Source organism: Pelodiscus sinensis, chromosome 3 (genome assembly GCF_049634645.1).
Source record: "Pelodiscus sinensis isolate JC-2024 chromosome 3, ASM4963464v1, whole genome shotgun sequence".
In the NCBI taxonomy this organism is placed as follows: domain Eukaryota; kingdom Metazoa; phylum Chordata; order Testudines; family Trionychidae; genus Pelodiscus; species Pelodiscus sinensis.
In genome coordinates, this window is record NC_134713.1 from 112787137 (window position 1) to 112811815 (window position 24679).

The following is a 24679-nucleotide window of genomic DNA, read 5'->3' on the forward strand; positions in this document are numbered from 1 at the left end:
TTTGGTGTCCCGAGTGAGGGCAATCAGGGCACGCAGAGACAAAATGCTTTGCTGTCCCTCATCGAGGTAGACAAGCAAGCAGGGAAACCTGAGAACTGGCTGTCTGGGGCGGCGTCTCTTTAAGCAAAGACCTCAGATAGCCTCAGGCAGTAGCCACACACAGTAAGTCCTTATCTGGTGCTCTGCCGGAACTGGTTCTGGCCAGCCTTAAATGTGATTCAGAGTCCACTCAATGTGGACGCACTATTTCGAACTAACACTGTAGTGTAGACATACCCTTAGGCCGTGTCCAGACTCAGGGGTTTTTTCGGGAAAAGTAGTCTTTTCCCGAAAAAACTTCCCCTGCGTCCAGACTCAAGCCGCGTTCTTTCGAAATTATTTCGAAAGAACGCGGCTTTTCTTTCGAAATTATTTCGAAAGAACGTGGCTTTTCTTTCGATGGCGGTAAACCTCGTTTCACGAGGAAGAACGCCTTCCTTCGAAAGTTCCTCTTTCGAAAGAAGGCGTTCTTCAATGTAAAGAGGCCGTCTTCGAAAGAGAGCATCCAGACTCGCTGGGTGCTCTCTTTCAAAAAAGCGGATTTCTCTTTCGAAAGATCCGCCTGCAGTCTAGACGCGATCTTTCGAAAGAGGCTCTTTCGAAAGATGCTTTCGAAAGAGCCTCTTTCGAAAGAAGCCTGCAGTCTAGACATAGCCTTAGAGAATAGCAGGAGCTATGTTGGCAGGAGAAATTCTTCCATGGACAGCATAATGCACATGAGCCCTTATGTCTACATAATTTATGCTGCTTGGGGCATATGTGTGTGGAATCCACCAGATATAGGTTATAGCAGAGGTGGGCAATAAATCCAAGGTGGTTTGCCAGGGTTAGCACTTGGCAGGCCACTGGCACTGTATTTATCTGCACAGTCTCAGGTAACAGCCATTTATAGCTCCCACTGGCCACCAATCACTGTTCTCAGCCAGTGGGAGCTGCAGGAAGCAACGCCAACCGAGACACCACTTCCTGCAACTCGATTTGGTTGGAACAGTGATATGCAGCCAACAGGAGTTGCAAGCAGCAAGCAGCTATACCAGTGTATATGCATGTAAATAAAGTACTGGCTGCCTGCCTCTGGGGACCCATTTCTGGCAAGTGGACCATTTATTGCCCACGTCTGGGCTATAGTATAAACATAGCTTCTCTTATAGTGAAACAGTCTTTTGTCTTTAATCATACTTAGAGTGATCTCTCCTGTAACATTCCTTTTCACCTCCAGGAGGTTCTAGTCATTTGCAGTTGTCTTTGATGGTTTTCTATTGGCTGTTCTGGAGTGTGGTGGCAAGGGTTGACAATAGAAGCTAATATTACCTTGATGACTGACTAAGGAGGGGTGACACCTCCCTCTTGCTTGAATGAGCCATCACCAACACACATTACTCCTAGTGCAGTGGTTCTCAAACTTTTTGGCCCACAGACCACCCCACTCAATTCAGACTTTTCTGTGGACCACCAGCCAACCCCGCATGATGACAAAATGGATGCAGGAGGGCTGTTGGTGTGGGGTCTGGCCAGGAGGTAGGGTGCAGGAGAGGCCTATGGGCGGATGTCTGCCTGGGAGGTTGGGCGCAGGAGCGAGGTGAGGGTTCTGGGAAGGAAGGAGGGTGACAGGAGCAGGGTGAGGGTGTGTGGTCTTGGCGTGAAGAGGGTGCGTAAGAGGGTGGTGGTACATGAGGGGGATTGGCCGATTCTGAAGCCTGCCTTAGCACCAGTGTTCCCTGTAAGCTGAGCACTTGGGTGGCCACCCAGCAAAAATTCAGATGCTGCCCAGATGATTAGCAGAGCGTCCAAAGCACTCTTAGCCACCAGCATGAGTTTCTACTGGTGGTGCTCCTCTGCATATGCCTCAGAGCACATCATAAAATTTATTCTGCCCATGGATGAAAATGTTATAGGGAACATTGCTTAGTACTCCCACTGATCGCCCTGCAGCAATGAGACCCAGTTTCTGATATTATGCAACCCAGTACTGGGTAAAAACTAGGGATGTAAGTGACTAGTCAACTATCTGATAAGCATAAGCCAGTTAAAAGCCACTTCCCCCAGCACCGTTGCCGTGGGCGACAGGGGAAGTAGAGGTACAGCAGGAAATGGCACGAGCAGGGACTGAAGTAGTCTCCGCTCACGCCAGTTCTGCTGCGATTCTGCTTTTGAAATGTACAAAGCCCTGGCAGGGAGTACGGGGCCAGCGGGGGACTTCCCTGCTGGTCCCATGCTCCCTTTGGGGCTTCCTTTTCAAATGTACAAGAGCCCCAGTGGGACACTTGTACATTTCAAAGGCTGAGGCGCTGCAGGGAGTGTAAGCTAGTCCCTAGCTGGCCCTACTCTCCCTGCTGGGTTTCCGCTTTTGAACTATAGCTAGAGCCTGGCAGGGCTCCTGCTACAGTTCAGAGGTGGAGGCACCCTTATCAACTAATCCCGTTGACTAGTCGATTAGTTAATTAATCTAAATTTAACATCCCTAGTCAAAACCAGTGTTCCCTCTAAGATGTGGGGCAGCACAGCTTCACAGGTGATCAATCAGCCCTGTCTAGTCAGGGGCTCAGGGCTCCTTGCACAGAGCTGACTGACTGGACGGGGCTGATTAATTGCCTGTGAAGCTGTGCTGCCACTCAGCTTAGAGGGAACACTGGTCAAGACCCACAGTTTGAAAACCACTGCCATCAAGCATATTTTCCATACAAATATATTATTCTACTGTACATACATATTGCAGTAAGACTGAGTCTTAACAAGTTATGAGCTTCCTTTAGAAATCTTCCATATTAATTTTTAATGAGTAAGATGTCTTTGATGTAGTGAGATTGTCAGGTCTGAGGTGAAAAGAATATGCAACAAGGAGACCCTTTGCCAAAGGCTCTCTTGCGTCACATTTGTGTATTTCTCTTTCTATATTTTTCTGCTTCTTGTATGTTTGTACATAAGTAAGTCAAGGGTTTGAACTGAGAAAGTATTTGTGCACAGTGCTGGGAATAAAACCATATCCTTTTGACTTTTTGTGTTTGTGTCTGTTTAATAAAGATAACAGTGGTGTGATGCACAAAACCATTTATCTAGCTTCCACAGAAGAAAGCTCAATGTAATTCAGATGATGGGTCCATTAACTATTAAAACCTATTAATAATAATAAGAAAAGTCTCTTAAGAAGTATTGCTCTTTCTCCTTTTATTAGACGTTTTTAATAGTCTGTCACTTCCATAAGATAAAATGTACAGCTACTAATCAGCTAAGGAGCACATATCATAACCAATATGTTTTCAAATCATGAAGCCGGAGGGCCAGCTGCTGAATTTTCTTGGCAGCTACTTTTATTGGTTGATTTTTTTTTTTTTTGCATTATCAACTTAACACGAAAGTTGTCCTTTTCCAAGTTATTAACACAAAAAGCTTAACATTAAAGCAGGGGTTCTCAAACTTTGTGATACTGCGACCCTCCTCTAAGTTGCTTGTGACCCCCCCGGGAGTCGGGACCCACAGTTTGAGAAATGTGGCATTAAAGGAAGCTGTTCTTATGATGGAAATGCTCACTGAAGAGTGTTCTGTCCTATTCAGTTATCACCAGGCATGTCTGAATCAGTGGGTGAAAGGTTTGTATACCGTAGAGTTTGTTTTCCACAGAAGTAAAGACCAGATACTAATAGCAAGATGGTAAAGAAGAGAAAATGAGGAAAAATTATACTTTATCTTTGCTTTTCTCTAGGTCCTGAACAAGATAGTATTTTTATTCTAGTCACTTCCAACCCTGAAATTTCTAAAGCAAGAAGTCAAGACAGACAAGCTGTTTTTCTCTCCTTCCTGCTCTTTCTCTGCATGAAGGCCACCTCAGCCTGGTGATTACAAATAAAAATTTACTTTGGGCTATTGTAAGTTTTGGAGCTGCTCTCGGGGAAAAAAAAACTTTCATATGAAAGAGAGCAGACTGTTGTGACCCTGCTAAATGACGGTGTCACCAGGGGGCAGAGACACTCTGAAAATAATGACTTGCATGGAGATTAAATCTTTTTATTTGTTTCTTCAAGAGTATGACACAGTAGAAATGTATCACCAATGAAATAAGAGCACAGGCACTTCAAAGAACTAAAAGACTTCCCAACTGCTATATTATACTCCGGACAACAGTAATAATCTGTCAGATTGGATATAGTAGAACTGTGTAGTGCAGGTGTCTCCAAAGAAAGTGAAGCGTGAGGAAAATGACCTATGAACTGAATCTAAACTTCCTTAAGGAATTGGAACAAGAGACAATTTTACAGGTCCTGTATCGTGATCAGATGGTGAGAAAAGTGGATGAAGAAAGGATAAGGTATTTTGCCTTTTTTGGTCTATGGCCACTATATCTCTGCTTTCCTCTCTAATCTTATTTCTTCTCTTGTCTGCAGTTAACTAGTATTTTCTTTGTCTAGTTGGGAAAACTAAGAGGTATCCAGTGTGTCATGGTATTAATATGCTAGTGACAAACTGTAAATTAGAATTGAACTAATACCATGAATTGAATAAACTACTGAATGAATTTAGCTTCTAGCATTCCAAGAAAAAATCAGACTACCTGCACAATAGTAACTCCCCCAGTAAAGAGTATAATAGTTAATTTTCTTTTATCACATTCACAGGTGTGCATGCACTGTCTTAGTTACAACGAATGATATCAGGTCTTTGAATCATTCCAGGAGTCTCATAAGAAGTTTTTGGAATCTCTTTATGCTGAGTGAAGCAGTATCCCATTCCATGTTAATTTTATGCCAAATGTATTTCATTTACTAGTCTGCAGTTTTCTATAATCATCATAGGATTTATTTGCTGGATGAAGAGTTTAAATTTAATTCTCTCAGTACCTTCACACAAAGTTAAATCTTTGACTTCTTTTGTTTCTTGTATGTTAGGTCTTTGACAAGGGTTTTTGGAACCTTCCAGCCTACTTTCGTAGGGTATGTCTACACTACCCCGCTAGTTCGAACTAGCGGGGTAATGTAGGCATACCGCACTTGCAAATGAAGCCCGGGATTTGAATTTCCCGGGCTTCATTTGCATAAGCGGGGAGCCGCCATTTTTAAAACCCCGCTGGTTCGAACTCCGTGCAGCACGGATAGACGGTGCTCAAACTAGGTAGTTCGGACTAGGCTTCCTATTCTGAACTACCGGTACACCTTGTTCCACCTCGTTCCACAAGGTGTACCGGTAGTTCGGAATAGGAAGCCTAGTCCGAACTACCTAGTTCGAGCCCCGTGTAGCCGCGCTGCACAGGGTTCAAACCAGCGGGGTTTTAAAAATGGCGGCTCCCCGCTTATGCAAATGAAGCCCGGGAAATTCAAATCCCGGGCTTCATTTGCAAGTGCGGTATGCCTACATTACCCTCCTAGTTCGAACTAGGAGGGTAGTGTAGACATACCCTGAAGGAATAACCCACCCCATGAAAAGCATATCATTTGTGTTGCTGAAAATTACATATGTAGAGTTAAAATTCTGTGTGTTTGAACACTTGAATGTAGGGGCCTAACATTTGTTTTCTGCAACTATTTTCATGATTAAAACTGAAATGCCTGTGGAAAGCAATTGTAAGCAAAGCTGAAACACATTCATTTTTAAATTTGAGTAAATAAGGTAACTTTTTGTTATTTACACAGCTCAACATTGTATAGTCAGAATATTTCCCTGCAGAAGGGTTATGATATAACCAACTCTTAATTAGTGCAGTCCCAGGGAACAGGCTTCTTGATGGTACTGACCCTTGTAAGAGAAATACTGAATTAAGGTTATGTCAAGTAATTAAAAGCAACAATTTTCAATTTTTTAATTTTCATATGTTTTAGGCATAATTTGAAGTCTATATTTAATTCAGTTAAATTCACCTTTAGTTTATTCATGTATTTGATTGAGAGGTGCTTGGAAATTCTCATTCGTGAGTCAAATTTGCAAAGGAACCAAACCCAGTTTCTATCTGCATGTGCAATTTTAAACACATGATCACTTGCATACATACTTTTGGGCTTTTATGTGTGCATAATTTGCATGTTCAGAGTACTATATGTACTAGGTTAGAAATCTGTTTATGCACACAAGTTGGGTTACATGTATATGTGGCAATGTAAAAAAATACTGCATGCAAGTGATTTCAGGCAATGTAAAAATAGAGACTGTTGTTTGAAGATTTTGTCTATAAACTGTTATCGCTATTGGACGCAAACATCATCTTGAGATTGAACATATTTTTATTTACTTGCTGGGGACAGGAAATTGAAAATGCAGCTGCAACAACTTCGGTGGAAAGGGGCAAAAAGTGTAAACCACGAATACCATGAAAGATCCTGTGCTCGCTGTCAGAAATCCTTAGGACTGGTGATGAATAGAGGTGCAGTGTGCAATGGATGCAGTCATCGAGTGTGCTCTGAATGTCGTGTCTGCCTGAATCACCTGTGGAAATGCACCATCTGTTATGCTCATGGGTGAGAAATGTGATTAGTTTTGCTAAGCTATCTCTTTTTGGTGCTGTAAGAGGTGAAGGTAACTTAAAATTTCTTATGGGTACTGTTCTTTTGCAACCCGGGTTCCTGCCAGCATTTTAAATAGCTCCCTTCTGGCTTTTGCCAGAGTTGCACACCAGGGTGCGCCCACTTACATTCACCTCTGGTTTGGGGTGAAATCCTCACTCCATTGAAGTTAATGGGAACTTTGCCATTGATTTCAGTGGAGCTGGAATTTCACCAATTGGGTATGTCTACACAGCAAAGTTATTTCGAAATAACAGCCCTTATTTCAAAATAACTTTCCTAGCATCTACACAGCCAAACTGCTATTTTGAAATAAATTCGAAATAGTGGAGCGCTTATTTCGAATTTGGTAAACCTCATTCTACGAGGAATAACGCCCAATTCGAAATAGCTATTTCAAAATAAGTGCTGTGTAGACATTTATTTCAAAATTGGAGGCCTCCAGCCTTCCCGGGGTGCCCTGGTGGCCACTCCAGCCTCAACCAAGAACACTTCTCTCTCTCTCCCCCTCCCCGGAGCGCTTAAAGGGGTAGTCTCTGGCCACAGTGCCTGTGCCAGCCCCAAGCCTGCCAGCCCAGACCTAGCAGTCACTGCCCCTGATGCAGTGGCCCCAAAACGTGAGCCAGCAAGCCACTGGCAGCCAGCCCTCCACCACTCCCCAGTAGCAGTCTGCCAGCTCCCAGGAGCCTGCCAGGTCCAGGGCGGAGATCACGGACTTTATTCAGGTTTGGGGGGGGATGCCCCCAACATCCATGATCTCCGCACTAGACGGAGGAATGCGGCCATCTATGGCAGGATAGCTGCCAGCCTGGCCACCAAAGGCCACATGTGAACCCAGGAGCAGGTTTGCATGATAATCAAGTTGGTCCGGTGAGATCCCCAACACTGAGCCCTGAGCTTCCCCTTCCCCTTCTTCCCTTTACTTCCTCCTTCCAGCTCACTCCTCCCAGGTTTCCCCCTCCCCTCCTCAGCCTCTCTTCTCCCCTCTCCCGCCTCTTTTCCCCAGTCTCACCAGAGTTTCATCCCCCTCCAGTTTTGTTAAATAAAGAGAGTTTGTGTTCATGAAAATACATGTATTTTATTTGACATTAGGAAGGTGGGTTAGGCAGGGGTAAGTGGAAGGATGTGAGAGAGGAATGATGTACAAGACCTTAGTGGGGCAGAGCAGGGAGGCTCTTAGTGCTCCTCAGGGTGGAAGCTCTCCAGCAGGGCCTCCTGGATACTGACAACCCCCTATCCCCGATGGACCTTCCGGATGGCAACCTGCAGAAAGTGCAGCCAGGCATGCACCAACGCATCCAAGAGAAGCACCAGAGTGCCCAGGGGCAGCTCTGTCTCCATGTTGCAGAGTGCTTTGGTGTCCCGAGTGAGGGCAATCAGAGCACGAAGAGACAAAATGCTTTGCTGATCCTCCTCGAGGTAGACAAGCAAGCAGGGAAACCTGAGAACTGGCTGTCTGCGGGGGTCCCTTTAAGCACAGGCCTCAAATAGTCTCAGGCAGCAGCCCCACACAGTAAGTCCTGACCTGGTGCCCTGCTGGAACTGGTTCTGGCCGGCCTTAAATGTGATTCAGAGTCCACTCAGTGGACATGCTATTTTGAAATGCGTTTTGTGTGTAGATGCATTATTTCGAAATAAGATATTTCAAAATAACACTGTAGTGTAGACATAGCCATTATGTTTAGCTAAATGGACAGGTCATAGAGTCTCAAACATGCATTAGTATTTTCTTGGAATGTAAGGGTCTTAGCTTTCATAAACTAGGTAGGATTTGATATAATAAATTCTGTGCAATCTGAAGAAAACCCAAATAACTGTATTAAGTGACACTTTGATTCCCACAGATGGCTCTCTTCCATCTGAATCAATATTGAACCAGTGCATTCTGGCAGGGTATTGGAAATCTTGTGCCACAGGAGGTGCCATCTTTCGGATGAGATGTGTGGCTGAGTTCTTGACTACTTTCTTGTCATTATTTTTCCAAGGGCTTACAACAAGAGTAGAGGTATCCTCATTATGTTTGTTAATAACTAGAAGATGTACTTGTCATTTCCTGGCCTTCCTCCCTGGTTCAGCGCTGGGGCTGAGGGCCTGAAGGAGTTTGGGGCACTTATCTGGGCTGGTGGCAGGCAAGATGACAAGCCCCGTCCCCAGCTGGCCACTTTGGTGGTGGTGCAGCTTTTCCCTGTGCTTATTGCCCCCATTAGTGACTGTGAGTATAGTATCCTCCTCTCTGCCCCTTCCCTTTCCATGTTATGTAAAAACAATTGAATTTCAGACACCTCTTGTTTTCCTGGCACAATCAAACCCTGGCCTTGCTTTAAGTTAGGGAACTGTATATCAGATTTGGTGGTCCTAGCTCTTACTGTTTAGGAGTTCTTGAAGAAATGGACTTGAAAACAGATGGACTCGCAGACAGACACACAAATCTCTAAATTATACATAGATAATAATAATATGAAACCATAGTACATGTAGGTTAAAATCCTAAAACAAATCTTAAATAACATTCTGAGAACAAGCCCAGCTCTAAGCTTATCTAATTTACATTTGTTTTCTTTCACTGTCATTGCATATCACTTTGTATTTGTATTAGCAGAAAGGGTAAACAAAAGTGTCTGATTTACCATCTCTGTATTATTATATTAAATAGCTCCACTAAATACACTCTTATTCATCGCAACCGGAAATGAATAATCCAGTAATCCACATAAACCTGTTGGGGAACATTTTAACCTCCCTGGACATTCAATAATACAGTGGTTCCCAACTTTTTTTATACTGCAGACTGGCAAAGAAGTCCCATGCAGGCATCTTCCAGTTTTTGGGAATACAACACCTGCATATGTCAAAAGTCCAGTGGTGATCGGTGAGTGTGACGGGGACAGGAGAGTGAGATCTGAAAGTCCCTAGTCACTGACCGACATAGGTGATGGGTGTGTGATTCAGTCGTTTTGGTCGAGGACTGAGGCAGATCAAGCATCTCAGCTGCTGCACCCATGACTGAGCATTCTTCTTTAGGACCTACTCTGCTCACCCCACATGGAGAGGAGGCTTAGAAGTGCCCTAAAAATAGTCTTGTCTCTTTTCCTCCTGTCTGGATAGCCCACATCCAGTAGGATCACCACCCCAGTGGTTGAAAATGTAAGAAACTTTTTATCTTTGGAATCTGGAACGTACGTATCCTGATGGACAACTCAGTGACCGACCAGAGCGATATACAGCTATCATTGCTTGTGAATAGAATCAGTTTAACATCAATATTGCTGCTTTGACCGAAACTAGAAGAGCTGATGAAGGACAGGTGAGGGAGAAGAAGGGAGGATACAACTACATCTGCAAGGAAAAATCTTTTGATGAACCTCTATTGTATGAAGTAGGCAAGAACAAGTTTGTAAGGTGCCTCTCTGAGCTGCCAGTAGGCATCAATGAGCGGCTTATGACGCTCCGATTGAGGTCCACCAAAACCCAACAGGTAATTGTTGTGAGCACCTATGTGCCAACAGTGGATGCTGATGAGGATGTAAAGGAGGATTTCTACTCTCAGCTGGCAACTGTTTTATTGGAGACCCCTAAAGAAGATAAGATCATTCTTCTGGGGGATTTCAATGCATGTGTTAGATGAGACTCGGACCTGTGGAAAGGAACAGTCGGGAAAGGAGGAGCTGACAAAAGCAACTCAAATGTATCCTGCTCCTGACCAAGTGTGCTGAACACGAATTTATCACCACGAACACCCTTTTTCGACCCAAAGATAAGTTCAGAACATCTTGAAGACACTCATGTTCAAGCACTGGCATCTTCTCGACTATGTCATAGTTCAGGGCTACTCAACTTTGGAAGCCCAGGGGGCCACAGTGATACTCACAGCACATGCAGAGGGCCACAACTTAAGTGTGGTTGCATATACGTGCAAATATATATGCAAATATTTTATTTCGCAGTGATGGGCATGAATACAAAATTAAGGCAAGACTACACAACACACCGGCCCCATTTAAGTCAGTTCTGCTGATATTAATAAAATGCAATATTTACCCTATTTCCACCCATATGTCAGCACTTTTAATGAGCAATGACAGTCCAGGAATGTAACTACTAAAATGTATATCAACAGAGTATTGACTACTTTTTTGTTTTAGCTCCCACCCGTAGGCTGCAAGCAAACAGGCCATGGGCCGCATGTGGCCTGTGGGCTATGTGTTGAGTAGCCCTGTCATAGTTCATGCTCGAGATTGTAGTGACATACTTCTCACAAGAGCAATGACAAGTGCTGATGACTGCTGGACTGATCATTTCATTCGATCCACAGTAAATATTAAGATTGCCCCCAAATGGAGGCTGCAGAAGAAACAGATCAGGCGCAAGCTGAAGGTTCAAGATCTTAAGGACTGCATTAAGCATGATCACTTTCAAGTAGTCTTAGAAGAAAAGATTCTATCAGAGTTTCCAGAAGAAATTGAGGAACATTGGAGCCAGCTGAAAGCAACAATCATCAATACCTGTGAGGAAACAATTGGTGACTATACCAGACAGCATCAGGACTGGTGTGATGAGAATGATGTTGAAATTGAGCAGCACATCAATGACGAGAGAATGGCATTTTGTGCTTGGCAGAATGATATAAATTGCAAGACAAAGAGAGAAGCCTATGCTAAAGCAAAGGTGAAGTCCAGCGTAAAACCAGAGAACTCAAGAACAAATGGTGGACTGAGAAAGCTCAAGAATTCCAACATTTTGTGGATACCCATAATACTCGTGATTTCTTTAGCGCTATTAAGGCTGTTTATGGACCAGCTTATCATGGCATGAACCCTCTTTGTTCAAAGGATGGAACCACACTTTTGAAGGACAATGAATCCATTAATTTTAGCTGGAAAGAACATTTTGAAGATCTTCTTCATCGTAATTCCATGTTGCAGATGCAGTTCTTGAGCAAATCCCCCAATGACCTTCTAGGGATTGGCTCAGAGACCCTCCCAGTTTGTATGAGATATATGTGCCATCAAGCAGACGAAGAACAACAAGGCAGCAGGTCCAGATGTGATCCCCGCGGAAATCTTAAAAGACGGTGGATCAGAGCTAATTCGGCAGTGTGGCCTTCTTACCCTTAAAATAAAGGAAGAGATGCCCACTGAAATGAAGGATGCCTTGATTGTTACCCTCTTTAAAAAAGGGGATTAAGTGGACTGTGGAAACTGTAACTGGGGATATGATCGTCATTGCATGGCAACTGCAAGAGAAGTGTCAGGAGCAAAATCAACCACTGTACATGGCTTTTATTGATCTAACTAAAGCCTTTGGCTCAGTGAATCACTTTCCCTTTGGACTGTACTTTCAAAGTTTGGATGTCCTGATAAGTAAATCACTGTCCTAAAGTTGCTTCATGACAACATGGAAGTGACTGTTCTGAGCAGCCCTGGCTCCCAGAGTGAACCTTTCAGAGTACAAACGGCTGTATCATTGCACCAACCATGTTTGTAGTCTTTATTGCAGTCATTTTCAAGTTTTTCAACCTAATTTCTGGAAAGCTCCCAGCTGGCATTGAAATCATCTACAGAATGGATGGCAAGCAGTTTAGGCTTAGCAAGTTGAAAGCTAAGAGTAAGATTTCCACCATATCTATGATGGAACTTCAGTATACTGGTGACAATGCAGTTTTTGTCCACTCTGAGAGAGATCTTCAGGCTGTCTTGAATGTGTTTGCTGATGTGTATGCATGCCCTGGTGTCACCCTCAGCATCAAGAAAACCTAAGTGCTCCATCAGCCCTCTCCATATAAAGTACCATGCGCCCTATCTATTAACATCAATGGCAAGGCACTGGAGAATGTCAATCGTTTTCTTTGCCTTAGAAGTTATCTTTCATCCAACGCAAATATTGATGTAGAAATCCAACATCATCTGAGCTGTGTTGGTGCAGCCTTTGTTCATTTACGGCACAGGGTTTTTTAAGATCACAACATTTAAACAGACACTAAACTTCTTGTCATCAAGCCATTATTCTCCCAACACTGTGTTATGGGTCTGCAACCTGGGCAACCTATAGACATAACTTGAAGGTCCTTGAGAGGTATCAGCAATGCTGCCTCTGCAAAATCTTGAAGATCAAATGGGAAGACAGATGCATTAATGTCAGTGTTCTGGAAGAGGCAACCAGTATTGAGAGAGTGATCATCCGTCAGCATCTTCGCTGGACTGGTCACGTTTGTTTGGATGCCAGATATCGTCTTGAAAAACAGGTTCTGTTTTCTCAGCTTACAGAAGGATAATATAATGTGGGAGGACCATGGAAGTATTATAAGGACTTGCTAAAGGATAATTTAAAGAAGTGTAACATTGATGTTGACATTTGGGAAACATTCGCCCAGGATCACTCAAAATGGAAAAAAGTTCTACGCTATGGCTCCCTGCATTTTGAATTTGCCTACCGACATGCTGAAGAGGAAAAGAGGCGCAGAAGGAAGGGGAGACTGGCTTCTAGTCACGGTCAACAGTCTCCTGCTGTCCCTGGAAACATCTATCTTCACTGTAATATAACTTGTGGTTCAAGGATAGGCCTTATCAGCCACCTGATGGTTAATAACTCCCAATGAAGATGATCATACTTGGCAATGAGTGATCATCCATCATCATCAAGCCTATGCTTATTGGGTGGTCAAGTTGACTACTTGCTTTCCCCACACCCTTGCTGTTTCTGTGTCTGAGGCAGCAAGGAGTGGGGGAAGCACAAGCTCATGGGGGAGGGAGTCAGCTTGGGAGAGGAGTTAGGGGAAGCAGAGCCACAGTGGTCCCAGAGCCAGTGTGAGCCAGGACTAATTAGTCCCAGCTCTCGCTGACCCCAGAAGCAGTTTAAATGTAGTAGGAGCTGGGCTACCTGTGCACCTGGCTCCTATTATATTTAAACTGCAGAGCTGCTGCTGGGAGCGGAAAGGTAGCAAGAGCCCCCACCATCGATTACTCAATTAGCTAATTAATCCCATCCCTACTTTCAGGTCAGTTTGTGTATCCTGCTTTTTTCCGCAGACTTTAAGAAAGCACAGTGAATGCCTTTTCATGTAAAGTGTGATTTTTAGACTTGTATTTTGAAATGCATTTTTCAAAAAATAGGCAAAATAGTAGGCTAAATAATTTTTGTGGGGGAGGAAGCAGTTTTTTAATTATATGAGCGCCAGAAAAGATTTCCACCTCCAAAAAGCTTTTCTTTTTAGTGAAAAGGGGATGGATTCATAATTATTTTTGAGGGTACAAAACCATAAGTTAAAAATAAATGGACTATTTTTTAAATAACGTGTTTAGGAATAGTGTTCTGAAGTTAAGTGTTCTAAGTTTTAACATAGAAAATTATTTTTTGCACAAAGTAACTAAAATAGGGCTTTATTATAAAAATTTAATCTCAGCCATACAAGATCACATTTTATTATATTTTATATCATACACTTATACTGATATTTATTCATGCATGCAGCAAGACAAACACTTGCGCACACATACACACACACACACTTACCCTATACAACCAATTTTTCTGTGTATTGCAGATATTGAAAAATAATGAATCTTCAGTAAGTGAAATTTACATTTGAGGAGGAGGCCAGCATAAGGCCCTATCTGCGTGTAAGCCTCATTTGAGCTCATCACTGAGGGCTTGACCCAAAGCCCATTGAAAACATTGAGAGTTTTTCCATTTACCAGTACTTTAATGGGCTTTGGTTCAGGACTATAACACTCAAAAGATGGATAGTGCTTTTTTTGTGATGGTACTGCCTGGTACACAGTACTGGCCGGCACCTCCAGATGCAGTACCAGCACCTCCAGTCAGAGCTCAACAACTTTTCCCCTAGAGTACCAGCACTTTTTTTTTTAAACAAAAAAAGCACTGGATAGGACTATGTGTGGGTTCTATGCAGTGAGTACTTTCCACGCAGTACCCTATATATTATGGGAAGAGGAAAGATTTTCAGAGGTTCTGAGCTCATACCTACTACTGAAGTCAGTAAAAACATGTGGACCTCTGAAAATCAGGGTCTAAATGATGTCTTGCAGAATCCCAGCCAACAGAGGCTCTGTGTATCTTTGTGATGACAAATAGGGACGTTCCGCGTCCAAGTCTGGACGTTCCGCGGTTGACATCAAAGGCACTTGGTGTGCCTGGGAGGTCGACAAGTGCCTTTGATGTCGACCGCGGAACGTCCAGACTACCGCGCTGAGCTGACAAACAGCTGATCGGCTCAGAGCAGCAGCCATGTAAATTTAAATGAAGCGGCGATTATTTAAATCGCCACTTCATGTTCCTGTGCGGGGTAGTCTAATCTACATGCCTCTGTCGCCAGAGGCATGTAGTCTAGACGTACCTATAGAGTGAGTGCTTATATATGATCAGTTGCAAAACATTCTGGTGTACATTTGATATGCAGTATAATTTCATTATCATTATCTTGATTTTTAACTCCTAATACTGTTATCTAGCTCTCACTTGCCATTACAATGTTTTCCCTCAATAAAGCACTGATATCGGCAATATCACTGATGCTTTTCCGTTCTCACCCAACACTTTAGATGCTAGTCTTAGATTTTAGATGATCTGTGGAGACAAACTTCATGTATCAAACAGAGAATAAGCAATGACAAAAGGGCTGCAATGGAACACTGTTTTTGACATTTCAAAAACAAAATGGAAATGTATTTCCTGTGTGCTGTGTCTGGATGATAGTAGATATTGCTATGAGTCATGCATAAGTGAACAGAAATCAGCCATCATTCTCTGTTCATGGTCTTGCTCTGATAAGTTTATAAATGTGAGTAGAAGCTTTTTCTTTTAGCTTCTGATGTGTCCTTTCTCTGTCAAATGTGTCTAAAGGATTTCCATTGTTGCCTTGGATATGATTTATCACAGAACTACACATATGTCCCGTTTTGCTAGATGAGCAGCATTTGCCAAATTCAACTTTTAGATGCTCCAATCCCACTTGTCAAAGAAAATACATGATTAACTGAGGTGGGCATTTCATTTGATATATGGTAAGGAGAAAGAGGGCCAAGCTGCAATATTCCATTTGGGACCTTAACCTCAGAAAGGGTATGAATGTTCAGATCAGGGATTTTTGGGTTGATCTCATTAGTAGTCATGTAATGTGTGCAACATAAGTTAATCTGGATTGAGTGAATGCTAAATATAAAGTAACATTTAAATTCTATGTACATACTCTGGTAGGAAGGAAGCTGTGAACCAGGATAAAGTTATTAAAATGCTATTTGTGTTTTTAAATACAAGTTGAACTTTTGAAGGCTGAAGAATTATTTCTGTATCTTGAAAATGTTTTCATTCTTCTCAACTTGTGAGAGAAAATGTCTGGTTTATTTCTGAGGCTAATACACTGTTGGAAAAAAATAAACAAAAGAGCCATGAAAGTCAGTTACCTTTGAAGGGACACCATCAGCATTAAAAATGTGAAGGTGGTAGCATAATTAATGCCAACAATATGATTTTATGGGAAAAGTCTTTTTCAAGAAACTTGATTTTTTTTTTATTTGGATGAGATTACAAGTACAGTTGATAACGGTAACTGTATTGATGTAGTATAGATTTAGACTTCTGTAAGGTATTTGAGTTAGTTCAACACAACATTCTGATTACAAAATTAGCACAATACAAAATCAGTATATCATATATTAGATACATTAAAAACTAGCTAATTGATAAATCTTAAAAAGTAATTGTACATGGGGAATCATCATCCGAAACAGGTGTTTCCAGTAGGCTCCCACAAGGATCTCTTCATGGCATAATGCTACTTTGTATGTTTTTCAGTGATCTAGATGAAAATATTAAATCTTTGCTTGTAAACTTTGCAGGGTGACATGAAAATTGGTGAAGTGGTAATAAAGATCAATTATACCAAGCAGTTTGGATCACTTAGTAAGATGTGTTCATTTGAGCACATAGCATATAGGTCAATTACAGGATGGGCAGATGACTCTTTTTTAGAAGCTGTGACCTGGACAGTCCGGTATTTTCGCCTCTCGTCTGGTAAAAAAATTCAGAAAATTCTGGACACATAAAATGTCCGGTATTTTCTGATTTTTTTCCTGGCCAGGAGGCAAAAATACCGGACACCTGGCAACCCTAGCCAGGCCAGGGCACGAAAACCTCCCACCCCCGGACCTCATGCTTACCTGGTTCCGCAGGGAAGCTAAGTTCTGGCTTGAACAAGAACACAAAATGGCCACTGACAAAAAGCCTAAAGACCAAGGGGAAGCAATGCCTTCCCTGGGTCTTAGCGCTCAACCGCTGTTCCTGTCCCTATTCTGAAAGGGGCCATGCTGTTTTAATGCTGTTTTATTTTTTTTTTTCTCAATAAGACTCGGAGTCCTTTTTCTTTTTCTTTTTTTTTCTCAGCAACTTTGATCCCCCCCCCCCTTTTTTCCCCGCAACAGAATTTTTTCCCCAGTGTTTTTTTTGGGGTGGAGGGTGGGGGTGGGGGGGAGTGTTCAGTATTTTTAGTTCAACCATCTGGCAATCCTACCTGCAAAAGACCTAGTACAAAATCATGATGAATAACTAACTGAATATGAGATATGTGTTACTATGGCTAATCTGTCTGATGCAATCCTTGGATGTATAACCAGAGGGAAACCAAATAGGTAGTTGATATAACCTATATACAGCACTGGTACGACTGTTACTGGAATATTCTGTCCAGAACTTGTCTCCCCACTCCAAAAGGGTGTTGAAAAAAGTTCAGAAAACAGCTATAAGAATTATCTGGTCTGGAAAATTTGCCTTACATTTAAGTATGTGAATGGTTAACTGGTTTATCGGTTATGGCTAACGGGCGGGGGCTGGCAGCCCAACTGCTGCATTTCCTGGTCTTTGTAGATTCAGTCAGGATCGTATATAGGTTTTGGTTTCGTTTAGTTTACAGACATTTGAATTGTTCTCAGTGTAAGGATCTGTCCTTATGTGCATTTCATACTCATTAAATATCACTCATTTGATCTCATAATCCTGATAAATGCAGGTACTGTACATGGCTATTGATATCAGAGGCAGTGACCTTCGCCAAAGAGGACAGGGTTAGGCCATGGCACCACCACATTGTCCGTATCAACAAAGATAGAGGAGAGATTGTGTTCTACCTTCTAGGATTATGGTACAGCAGCATGTGCTGCTCATACATAGTCATTCTGAATTACATCTGGTAGCACACACTGCATTCCATCAAACTAGACTATTGCAGTAAACAGCTAGTAAGACCTAACTGTGTTTCCCGAAGTCACAGAGCAAATCAGGTGCAGAGCTGAGAATAGAATCCTCTAGAATTTGACTTCTAGTGTGTTGCTCTAAACATTAGATAGTACTTTCCTCTGTCAGAGGAGAACAGTTCTTACTTGCAGAACAAAGCTGATCCTTCTCCCTCAAACACAGGCTGAGATCAGTCTGTAATGAGCTACCATTAGTTATACTGTACAATTAGAAAGGGTCACTCTGTTGCCTTTCCCTGCTAAATAGATTTTTGTCTTAAGTGCACATATATATGGTTGTGAAAATTCATCTTGGAAACCATGTGTAGAAAAAGTTCCAATGTCTGGTGTTTGTTTTTCAGAGACATGAAAGTAAAGACTGGGGAATGGTTCTTTGAGGAACGAGCCAAGAAATTCCCAGCTCAAGGTAATTATTAGTGCAAGCAACAAACTGCTTTGTGGTGTGTAGTCCTCATCTAAGTAAAATACAATGCAAAAACGTTGCACACCAGTTTGTTTCATTTTTAGTCCATTTACTAGGAGATAGGTCTGAAATAAAGAATAGATCTTGTGATATATGTTGTGTATATGGTGGGAGTAAGGTGGCAAAATGTCTGTCTCTTTACCTCAAGGATAGACCAGAAGAGTGAAGCACCAAGTACTTTGGTTGGATAGTATGATAATTTTATTAATTTGAATGAGTGTGTATGAAATTGTGAGCACCAAAGAAGTGTCCACCTTAAGACCAATAAGAAATAAAATGATCTGTGATGTAAGTATAAATACACTGGGGTATGTGAATTGCAAGGAGATGTCTTGCATCCTTTGAAGTTAGTGACAAAGTTCCTATTGATCTCAGTGGTGCAAGATCAGCACCTGTGAAGTGGATAAAATAAAATAAACGATAAAGAGGGAAAAATTGCAAACATAGTATGACACAGTATTCAGCACATACTAATCCATGGGAAGCCAAAACACAACCCATTTGGAGCCTGATTATGCCATCCCCTTGTGCAGGGCCCTTCTATGCCACTGATGACACAAAGTAGCCAAAAAGGTGTGGGTAGGAGACCGGTCCAGGTCCATCTCCATCCAGAATACTGGAACCCAAAGCAGGTCAGGTGAACAAGGAACATGCTGCATCACCCCAACAACTGCTTCAGTGTATGCTCTAGCCCTGCATCCTGGGGAAGGGATTGTGGGGTTTTTTTTATGAGATTTAGTCCCATCCCGAACTCTTCGGGGGTGGAGTAGCTTCCCTCTTCCCCTGAATCAGAGTTGTGCCTAAATGACAAACCATTACCAGAGTATCCCCATTTTATTACTTTAGATGTAAGGAGGGATAATATGCAGAGGAAGTCAATAGGCAATGGCCCTTAAAATACCACTTCTCTTTATTTGGGGAAAACATTAGCAATGTAAGAGAAAAAGGATGTTATATATCAAGTAAGCAAGCAGTGTTTGACATAACAGACATTCACTAAAAGCTGTAATCAATACAAATTGAGAAACTTTTTAATGATACACTTCCTTGCTAAAAATCAGATAACAGCAGTTATTTATAGACTTTACTGAAACCCCATCTGCACACATGTGATAATGTTGATTGATTCATCTTCTTACGGGCAACAGAGTTTTAAAAGTTGTCATAGGAGCTGATTTCTCTCTCTTCAGAGATGGCTGTTGAGAGTGAAGATGTAAGTCTAAATCAGGGGTTTTCAGATTACTCAGGTAAGTCGCTGGTGGTACAATAGGTGCTTTGTTTATTTAAGTGTCTATAGGCACAGAGGCTCACCACTCTCACTGGCTACTGTTCACCATTTCCAGGCCAGGGGAGCTGCAAGAAGCAAGGCTCCCTTCTTATGGACACTTAAATAAACAAAGCATCTCACGGCGCACTAGCGGCTTACCCGCGTGGGCCCGTGACCATGGGCGGTTGGTGAAGGCAGGGCTGAGGGAGGCAAGCCCCAAGCCCGCCCTCCAGTCCCCCTTCTGCTGAGGCCCCGCCTCTTTCCTGCCTCCTCATGTTGCACGTGCCCCCCCCAACCACAGAGAGGTGAGGGGAGTGGGTGGGCATGCACTTGCCTCTGTCCCCAAGCCCTGGGGCACCAGAGAGAGTGGAGGGCATGCTGCATAGCTCTGCCCAGCCTCTCCAGCCCTGAAGCACCGGGAGAGGAAGAATGGCGGGTTGTGCCGCCCAGCTCTGGCACCAAGAGGGCGGGTGCTGGGAGCAGAACACCCTCAGCAGGCATTCTGGGGACGGAGTGTGGGTTGGAGCCAAGCTCGGCAGTTTGGAAACGGAAAGCCTTCCCCCATATAGGCTATGGGACGCCCATGACCCAATTTTGAAAACCACTGGTCTAAACAACTTCTCACAAATACAGAAAAGTGATCTTCTGTTATTCTCAAACACTGGGCCTGGTCCTCCATGGTGCGGAGTGCTCTCAAATAAAGTAAACAGTATGATTACATTCATTACCTTTCAGCCAGGGATTTGGAGCAATCAAATTTTTGAATTGCTCCGCTCCAGCTCCACTCTGGCACCAATAGTGACTGCTCCAGCTCCGCTCCAACTCCTCTCCGCGCTCCAACTCAAATTAATTTTTAACTATAATTTTTTTTAATATAAATTTTTATTTATAAATTGCACGTTAGTTTTTCTTATGAAATTCTGCTGTAAAATATTCGAAATATTTCCCAAGTTTTTAATTAATATCTGAAAAACGCTTTAATATAGATATGTCAATGAAATTTGGTATGTGCCGTAGCATTAGTACGTGCTATCGCTATTCTACAACATTAATTGTTGGGAAGTAACAAGGCTACATGTTACAAGGTTGAAAATAAACACATGCAGTAAAACTCCATTAGTCTGGCATCCAATGCTCCGGGACTCCTGATGGTCCGGCACCATCAGGAACCCGGAAGTGCTGGGGCAGCCGGACAGGCTTCCCCCATTCAGCTGCTGCTGAAACTGACCAGCAGCTGAATCGGGGAAGCCGGGAGCAGAGCAGCTGGAGTGCTGCCGGGTTGGTCCTGTAGCGCAGCCCCTCGGCACAGTGGGACCAAACCGGCAGGACCCCAGCTGCTCTGCCCCAGGGGTCCCCGAGTCAGCCGCTGCTGAAACAGATCAGCGGCTGATTCCAGGAAGAGCTGCTCTGCCCCGGGCTTCCTGGAATCAGCCGCTGATCTGTTTCAGCAGCGGCTGACTCGGGGACCCCTGGGGCAGAGCAGCTGGGGTCCTGCCGGGTTGGTCCCACAGCGCCATCCTTTGGCGCTGCGGGACCAACCCAGCAGCACTCCAACTGCTTTGCCCCAGGTGTCGGGATTCAGCCGCTGCTGAAACTGACCAGCAGCATCAGTTTCACCAGCAGGCTGAATCCGGACGCCTGGGGCAGAGCAGCTGGGGTGCTGCGGGGTTGGTCTCGTAGCGCCGCCCCTCGGCACTGCGGGACTAACCCGGCAGGACCCCAGCTGCTCTGCCCCAGGGGTCCCCAAGTCAGCCGCTGCTGAAACAGATCAGCTGCTGATCTGTTTCAGCAGCGGCTGAATCGGGGACCCCTGGGGCAGAGCAGCTGGGGTCCTGCCAGGTTGGTCCCACAGCGCCGTCCTTTGGCGCTGCGGGACCAACCCGGCAGCACTCCAGCTGCTCTGCCCCAGGCGTCCCCAAGAGCAGCTGGGGTGCTGCCGGGTTGGTCCCGCAGCCCCGAGGGGCAGCGCTACGTGACCAACCGGGCAGTACCCCAGCTGCTCTGTCCCAGGCGTCCCCAAGAGCAGCTGGAGTGCTGCTGGGTTGATGCCGTAGCGCCACCCCTCGGCGCTGCAGGACCAACCCGGCAGCACCCCAGCTGCTCTATTGCAGGCATCCCCGATTCAGCTGCTGCTGAAACTGACCAGCAGCAGCTGAATCAGGGACGCCTGGGGCAGAGCCGGACTATCGTAAGGGGGGGCCCCTCCCACCCCACTCCAGACCCCTCATAGCCCCCCCTTCTGAATGTCGGGCATATCTGATAATCCGGCACCCTCTGGGTCCTAAAGGTGCCGGATTATCGGAAGTTTACTGTACTTACCTAACTAATCTATGCGAGTACGTACTTGTCTAACCTTGGCATAAGGGTGGGAGTAGTCTGCGGTGTTGCTGGATGTCTGATAATTCTCTGATTCTTTAATAAAACATATCTCCAAAAACTTTGTAATTTTGTATCTGTACATTAAATCTTGATTTTGGCCAAAGTGAAAATAACTGTGACATAATACGTAAAGTGGTACAGTGGATGTCAATATCAATTGTTATACAATCTGAAACTTTTTGGCACCTTTAAGACTTTCTTGCTAAAATATCATTCATTTTGGATTGAAAATGAAAAAAAAAGTGAAGCTGTGGAGCAGTCAAGATTTTCTGTGCTCTGGCTCCGCTCCGGCTCCGGGCAAAAACCTGCAGCTCCACTGCTCCATGCTCCAGCTCCAAAGCCCTGATTTCAGCATCAAGTCTGTGTGGATGACTGAAACAATGCTCTGTGCTTAATTTTGCATCTCCAAAAGTGTAGGGAGAGAGCCCTCTTTTGGCTTGACAGAATAATGCATGATTAGATGTTCACTGTACAACAAGGTTAATTTATTAGCACATATTATGGCCAACACTTTTAATTTTTCCATGCAATAGGCTTTAAAAAATGAAATGCTATACCACTATGTCATTTGTCCTGTTAATATTTTAGCACCTTAAACAGCCTACTGTCATAAAAGCAATTACCTGCTTTTACTAAACAGTAAATTACAGCAGAACCTCAGTTACGAACACCTGGGGAATGGAACTTGTTTGTAACTCTGATCAAAACAGTGTGGTGGTTCTTTCAAAATTTTACAACTGAACATTGATTTAAACAACTTTGAAATTTTAATATACAGAAGAATAAATCTGCTTTTAGCCATTATAATTTAAATGAAATAAGCACAGAAAAAATCTTTACTTTGCCAAATCTTTTTTAACTTCCCTTTTATAGTAATTTAAATTTAATACTCTACTGTATTTAGAGGTGGGTTTTGTTTGGGGGGGGGGGTCTCTGCTGATTTCTTATTGAGTACTTCTGTTCCAAATGAGGTGTGTGATTAACTGGTCAGTTCATAGTACCGGTTTTCTACTGTAACCTGCTGAAACAGTATTTAAAGTGGCCATGAACCAACATACCACATATTACTCACTTAGGAAGAAACACATCCGGTTCACACATACGGAATGGGAGGTCACTGTCTAGGAAGGAGTACTGCTGAAAGCGAGTTAGGGGTCATAGTGGTCAACAAGTTAAACATGAGCCAATACTATGACACTTGCAAAAAAAGCAAACATGATTCTGGGATGCATTAATAGGAGTGTTGTGAGCAAGACACAAGAAGTCATTCTTCCGCTCTACTCTGTGCTAATTAGGCCTCAATTGGAGTATTATGGCCAGTTCTGGGCCCCGCATTCCAAGAAAAATGTGGAGAAATTGGAGAAGGTCCGGAGAAGAGCAACAAAAATGATTAAAGGTCTATAAAACATGACCTATGAGGGAAGACTGAAAGAACTGGGCTTGTTTAGTTTTGGAAAAAGAAGACTGAGAAGGGACATGATAGTGGTTTTCAAGTATCTAAAAGGGTGTTATAAAGAGGAGGGAGAAAAATTGTTCTCCTTGGTCACGGAGGATAGGACAAGAAGCAATGGGCTTAAATTGCAGCATGGGAGGTTTAAGTTGGACATTATGAAAAACTTTTTAATGGTCAGGGCAGTTAAACACTGGAATAAATTGCCCAGGGAGGGTTGTGGAATCTCCATCACTGGAGATACTTAAGAGAGGGTTAGACAGACACCTGTTAGGGATGATCTAGACAGTGCTTGGTCCTGCTATGAGGGCAGGGGTCTGGACTCAGTGACCTCTCGAGGGCCCTTCCAGTTCTGGTGTTCTATGATAATTATCCTTGTGGTCAACTAAGCATCAAACTCAGGATACTTGGTAAACTTTATAACATTAAGAAAAATATACAGTATTATCAACTCCAAACCTCAACTGTTAAAAGGTGTCACCTCCTCTATTGTTGTAATTAATAATGCTTTCTGCAACAGACCACACTCATTTTGCTTTCAGAGCAGTATGGCTAGTGATATTACATTGCTAACAGGGACATAGCAGTAAGCTAGTTACTTGCTATTTTCCATTTATTAAATTAATTTAGAGCTTTTGTCTCTGATTTTTATGTCTCTAATTATTCATAATTGAGAAAGCACTTATGAGTGCTGTTCTTGATGCCTTGTGATTGGTCATCTGAGTCATGTGAGTTGTTTCTGTTCCCTGATTGAATGACCCAATCTTTGTAGACTGTCGCTATTTTGTTTTTTAATCACTGATACATATTCATAATTCTTCAAATGTATTATGTGAAAAATGAAAAGAAATTTTCAAAATCACATTGAAAGTGCTTTCATGGATATTACTTTAGAGCATTTGCACTATTTTTCACAGTGCTTGTATTTCATAGATCAAATTTACTTCTGTGCCATGGATCAGCAGAAGGCCTATGAGCTACTCAGTCCCACGGAGGTTATTAGGCAGTTGGAGGCACTTAGCACCTGAGGCTATGTCTAGACTATGGGGTTTTATGGGAAAAAGGTATGAAAATTGCGCTCCACCTTGTGATTGGTCATCTGAGTCATGTGACATTTTCTGCTCCCTGATTGAATGACCGGGATACTGCCCCATAGTCTAGATATAGCCTTAAACAGGAAGAAAGGTCAAGTTATTAGCCTAGGATTTGGAGACCCTGGTTCAGTTCCCCACTCTGCCATCAACATCCTGTGTGACCTTTGGCAAGTCGCTTAGCCTTAAGTCAGATCTGCAGTACAGACCTATGTCAGTATAATGATGTTTTTCAGGTGTG

The 24679-nt window shown here is 43.2% G+C and overlaps 1 protein-coding gene across 11 annotated transcripts in view; it reads left to right on the plus strand.

Annotated features, from left to right (window-relative positions):
- SYTL3 (synaptotagmin like 3) overlaps positions 1–24679 on the plus strand; it is a 64276-nt gene that overhangs the window by 10452 nt on the left and 29145 nt on the right. For 9 of the 11 annotated variants that reach the window (XM_075924535.1, XM_075924538.1, XM_075924536.1 and 6 more), the window contains 3 exons: positions 3740–4342; positions 6267–6479; positions 18130–18194. In XM_075924535.1, the coding sequence (XP_075780650.1) occupies positions 4233–4342; positions 6267–6479; positions 18130–18194 (388 nt within the window). In that variant the 5' untranslated portion in view covers positions 3740–4232. Of the gene's footprint in view, positions 1–2670; positions 3627–3739; positions 4343–6266; positions 6480–18129; positions 18195–24679 lie in introns of those variants that run through there. The other 2 variants (XM_075924542.1, XM_075924545.1) reach the window with 2 other exon arrangements.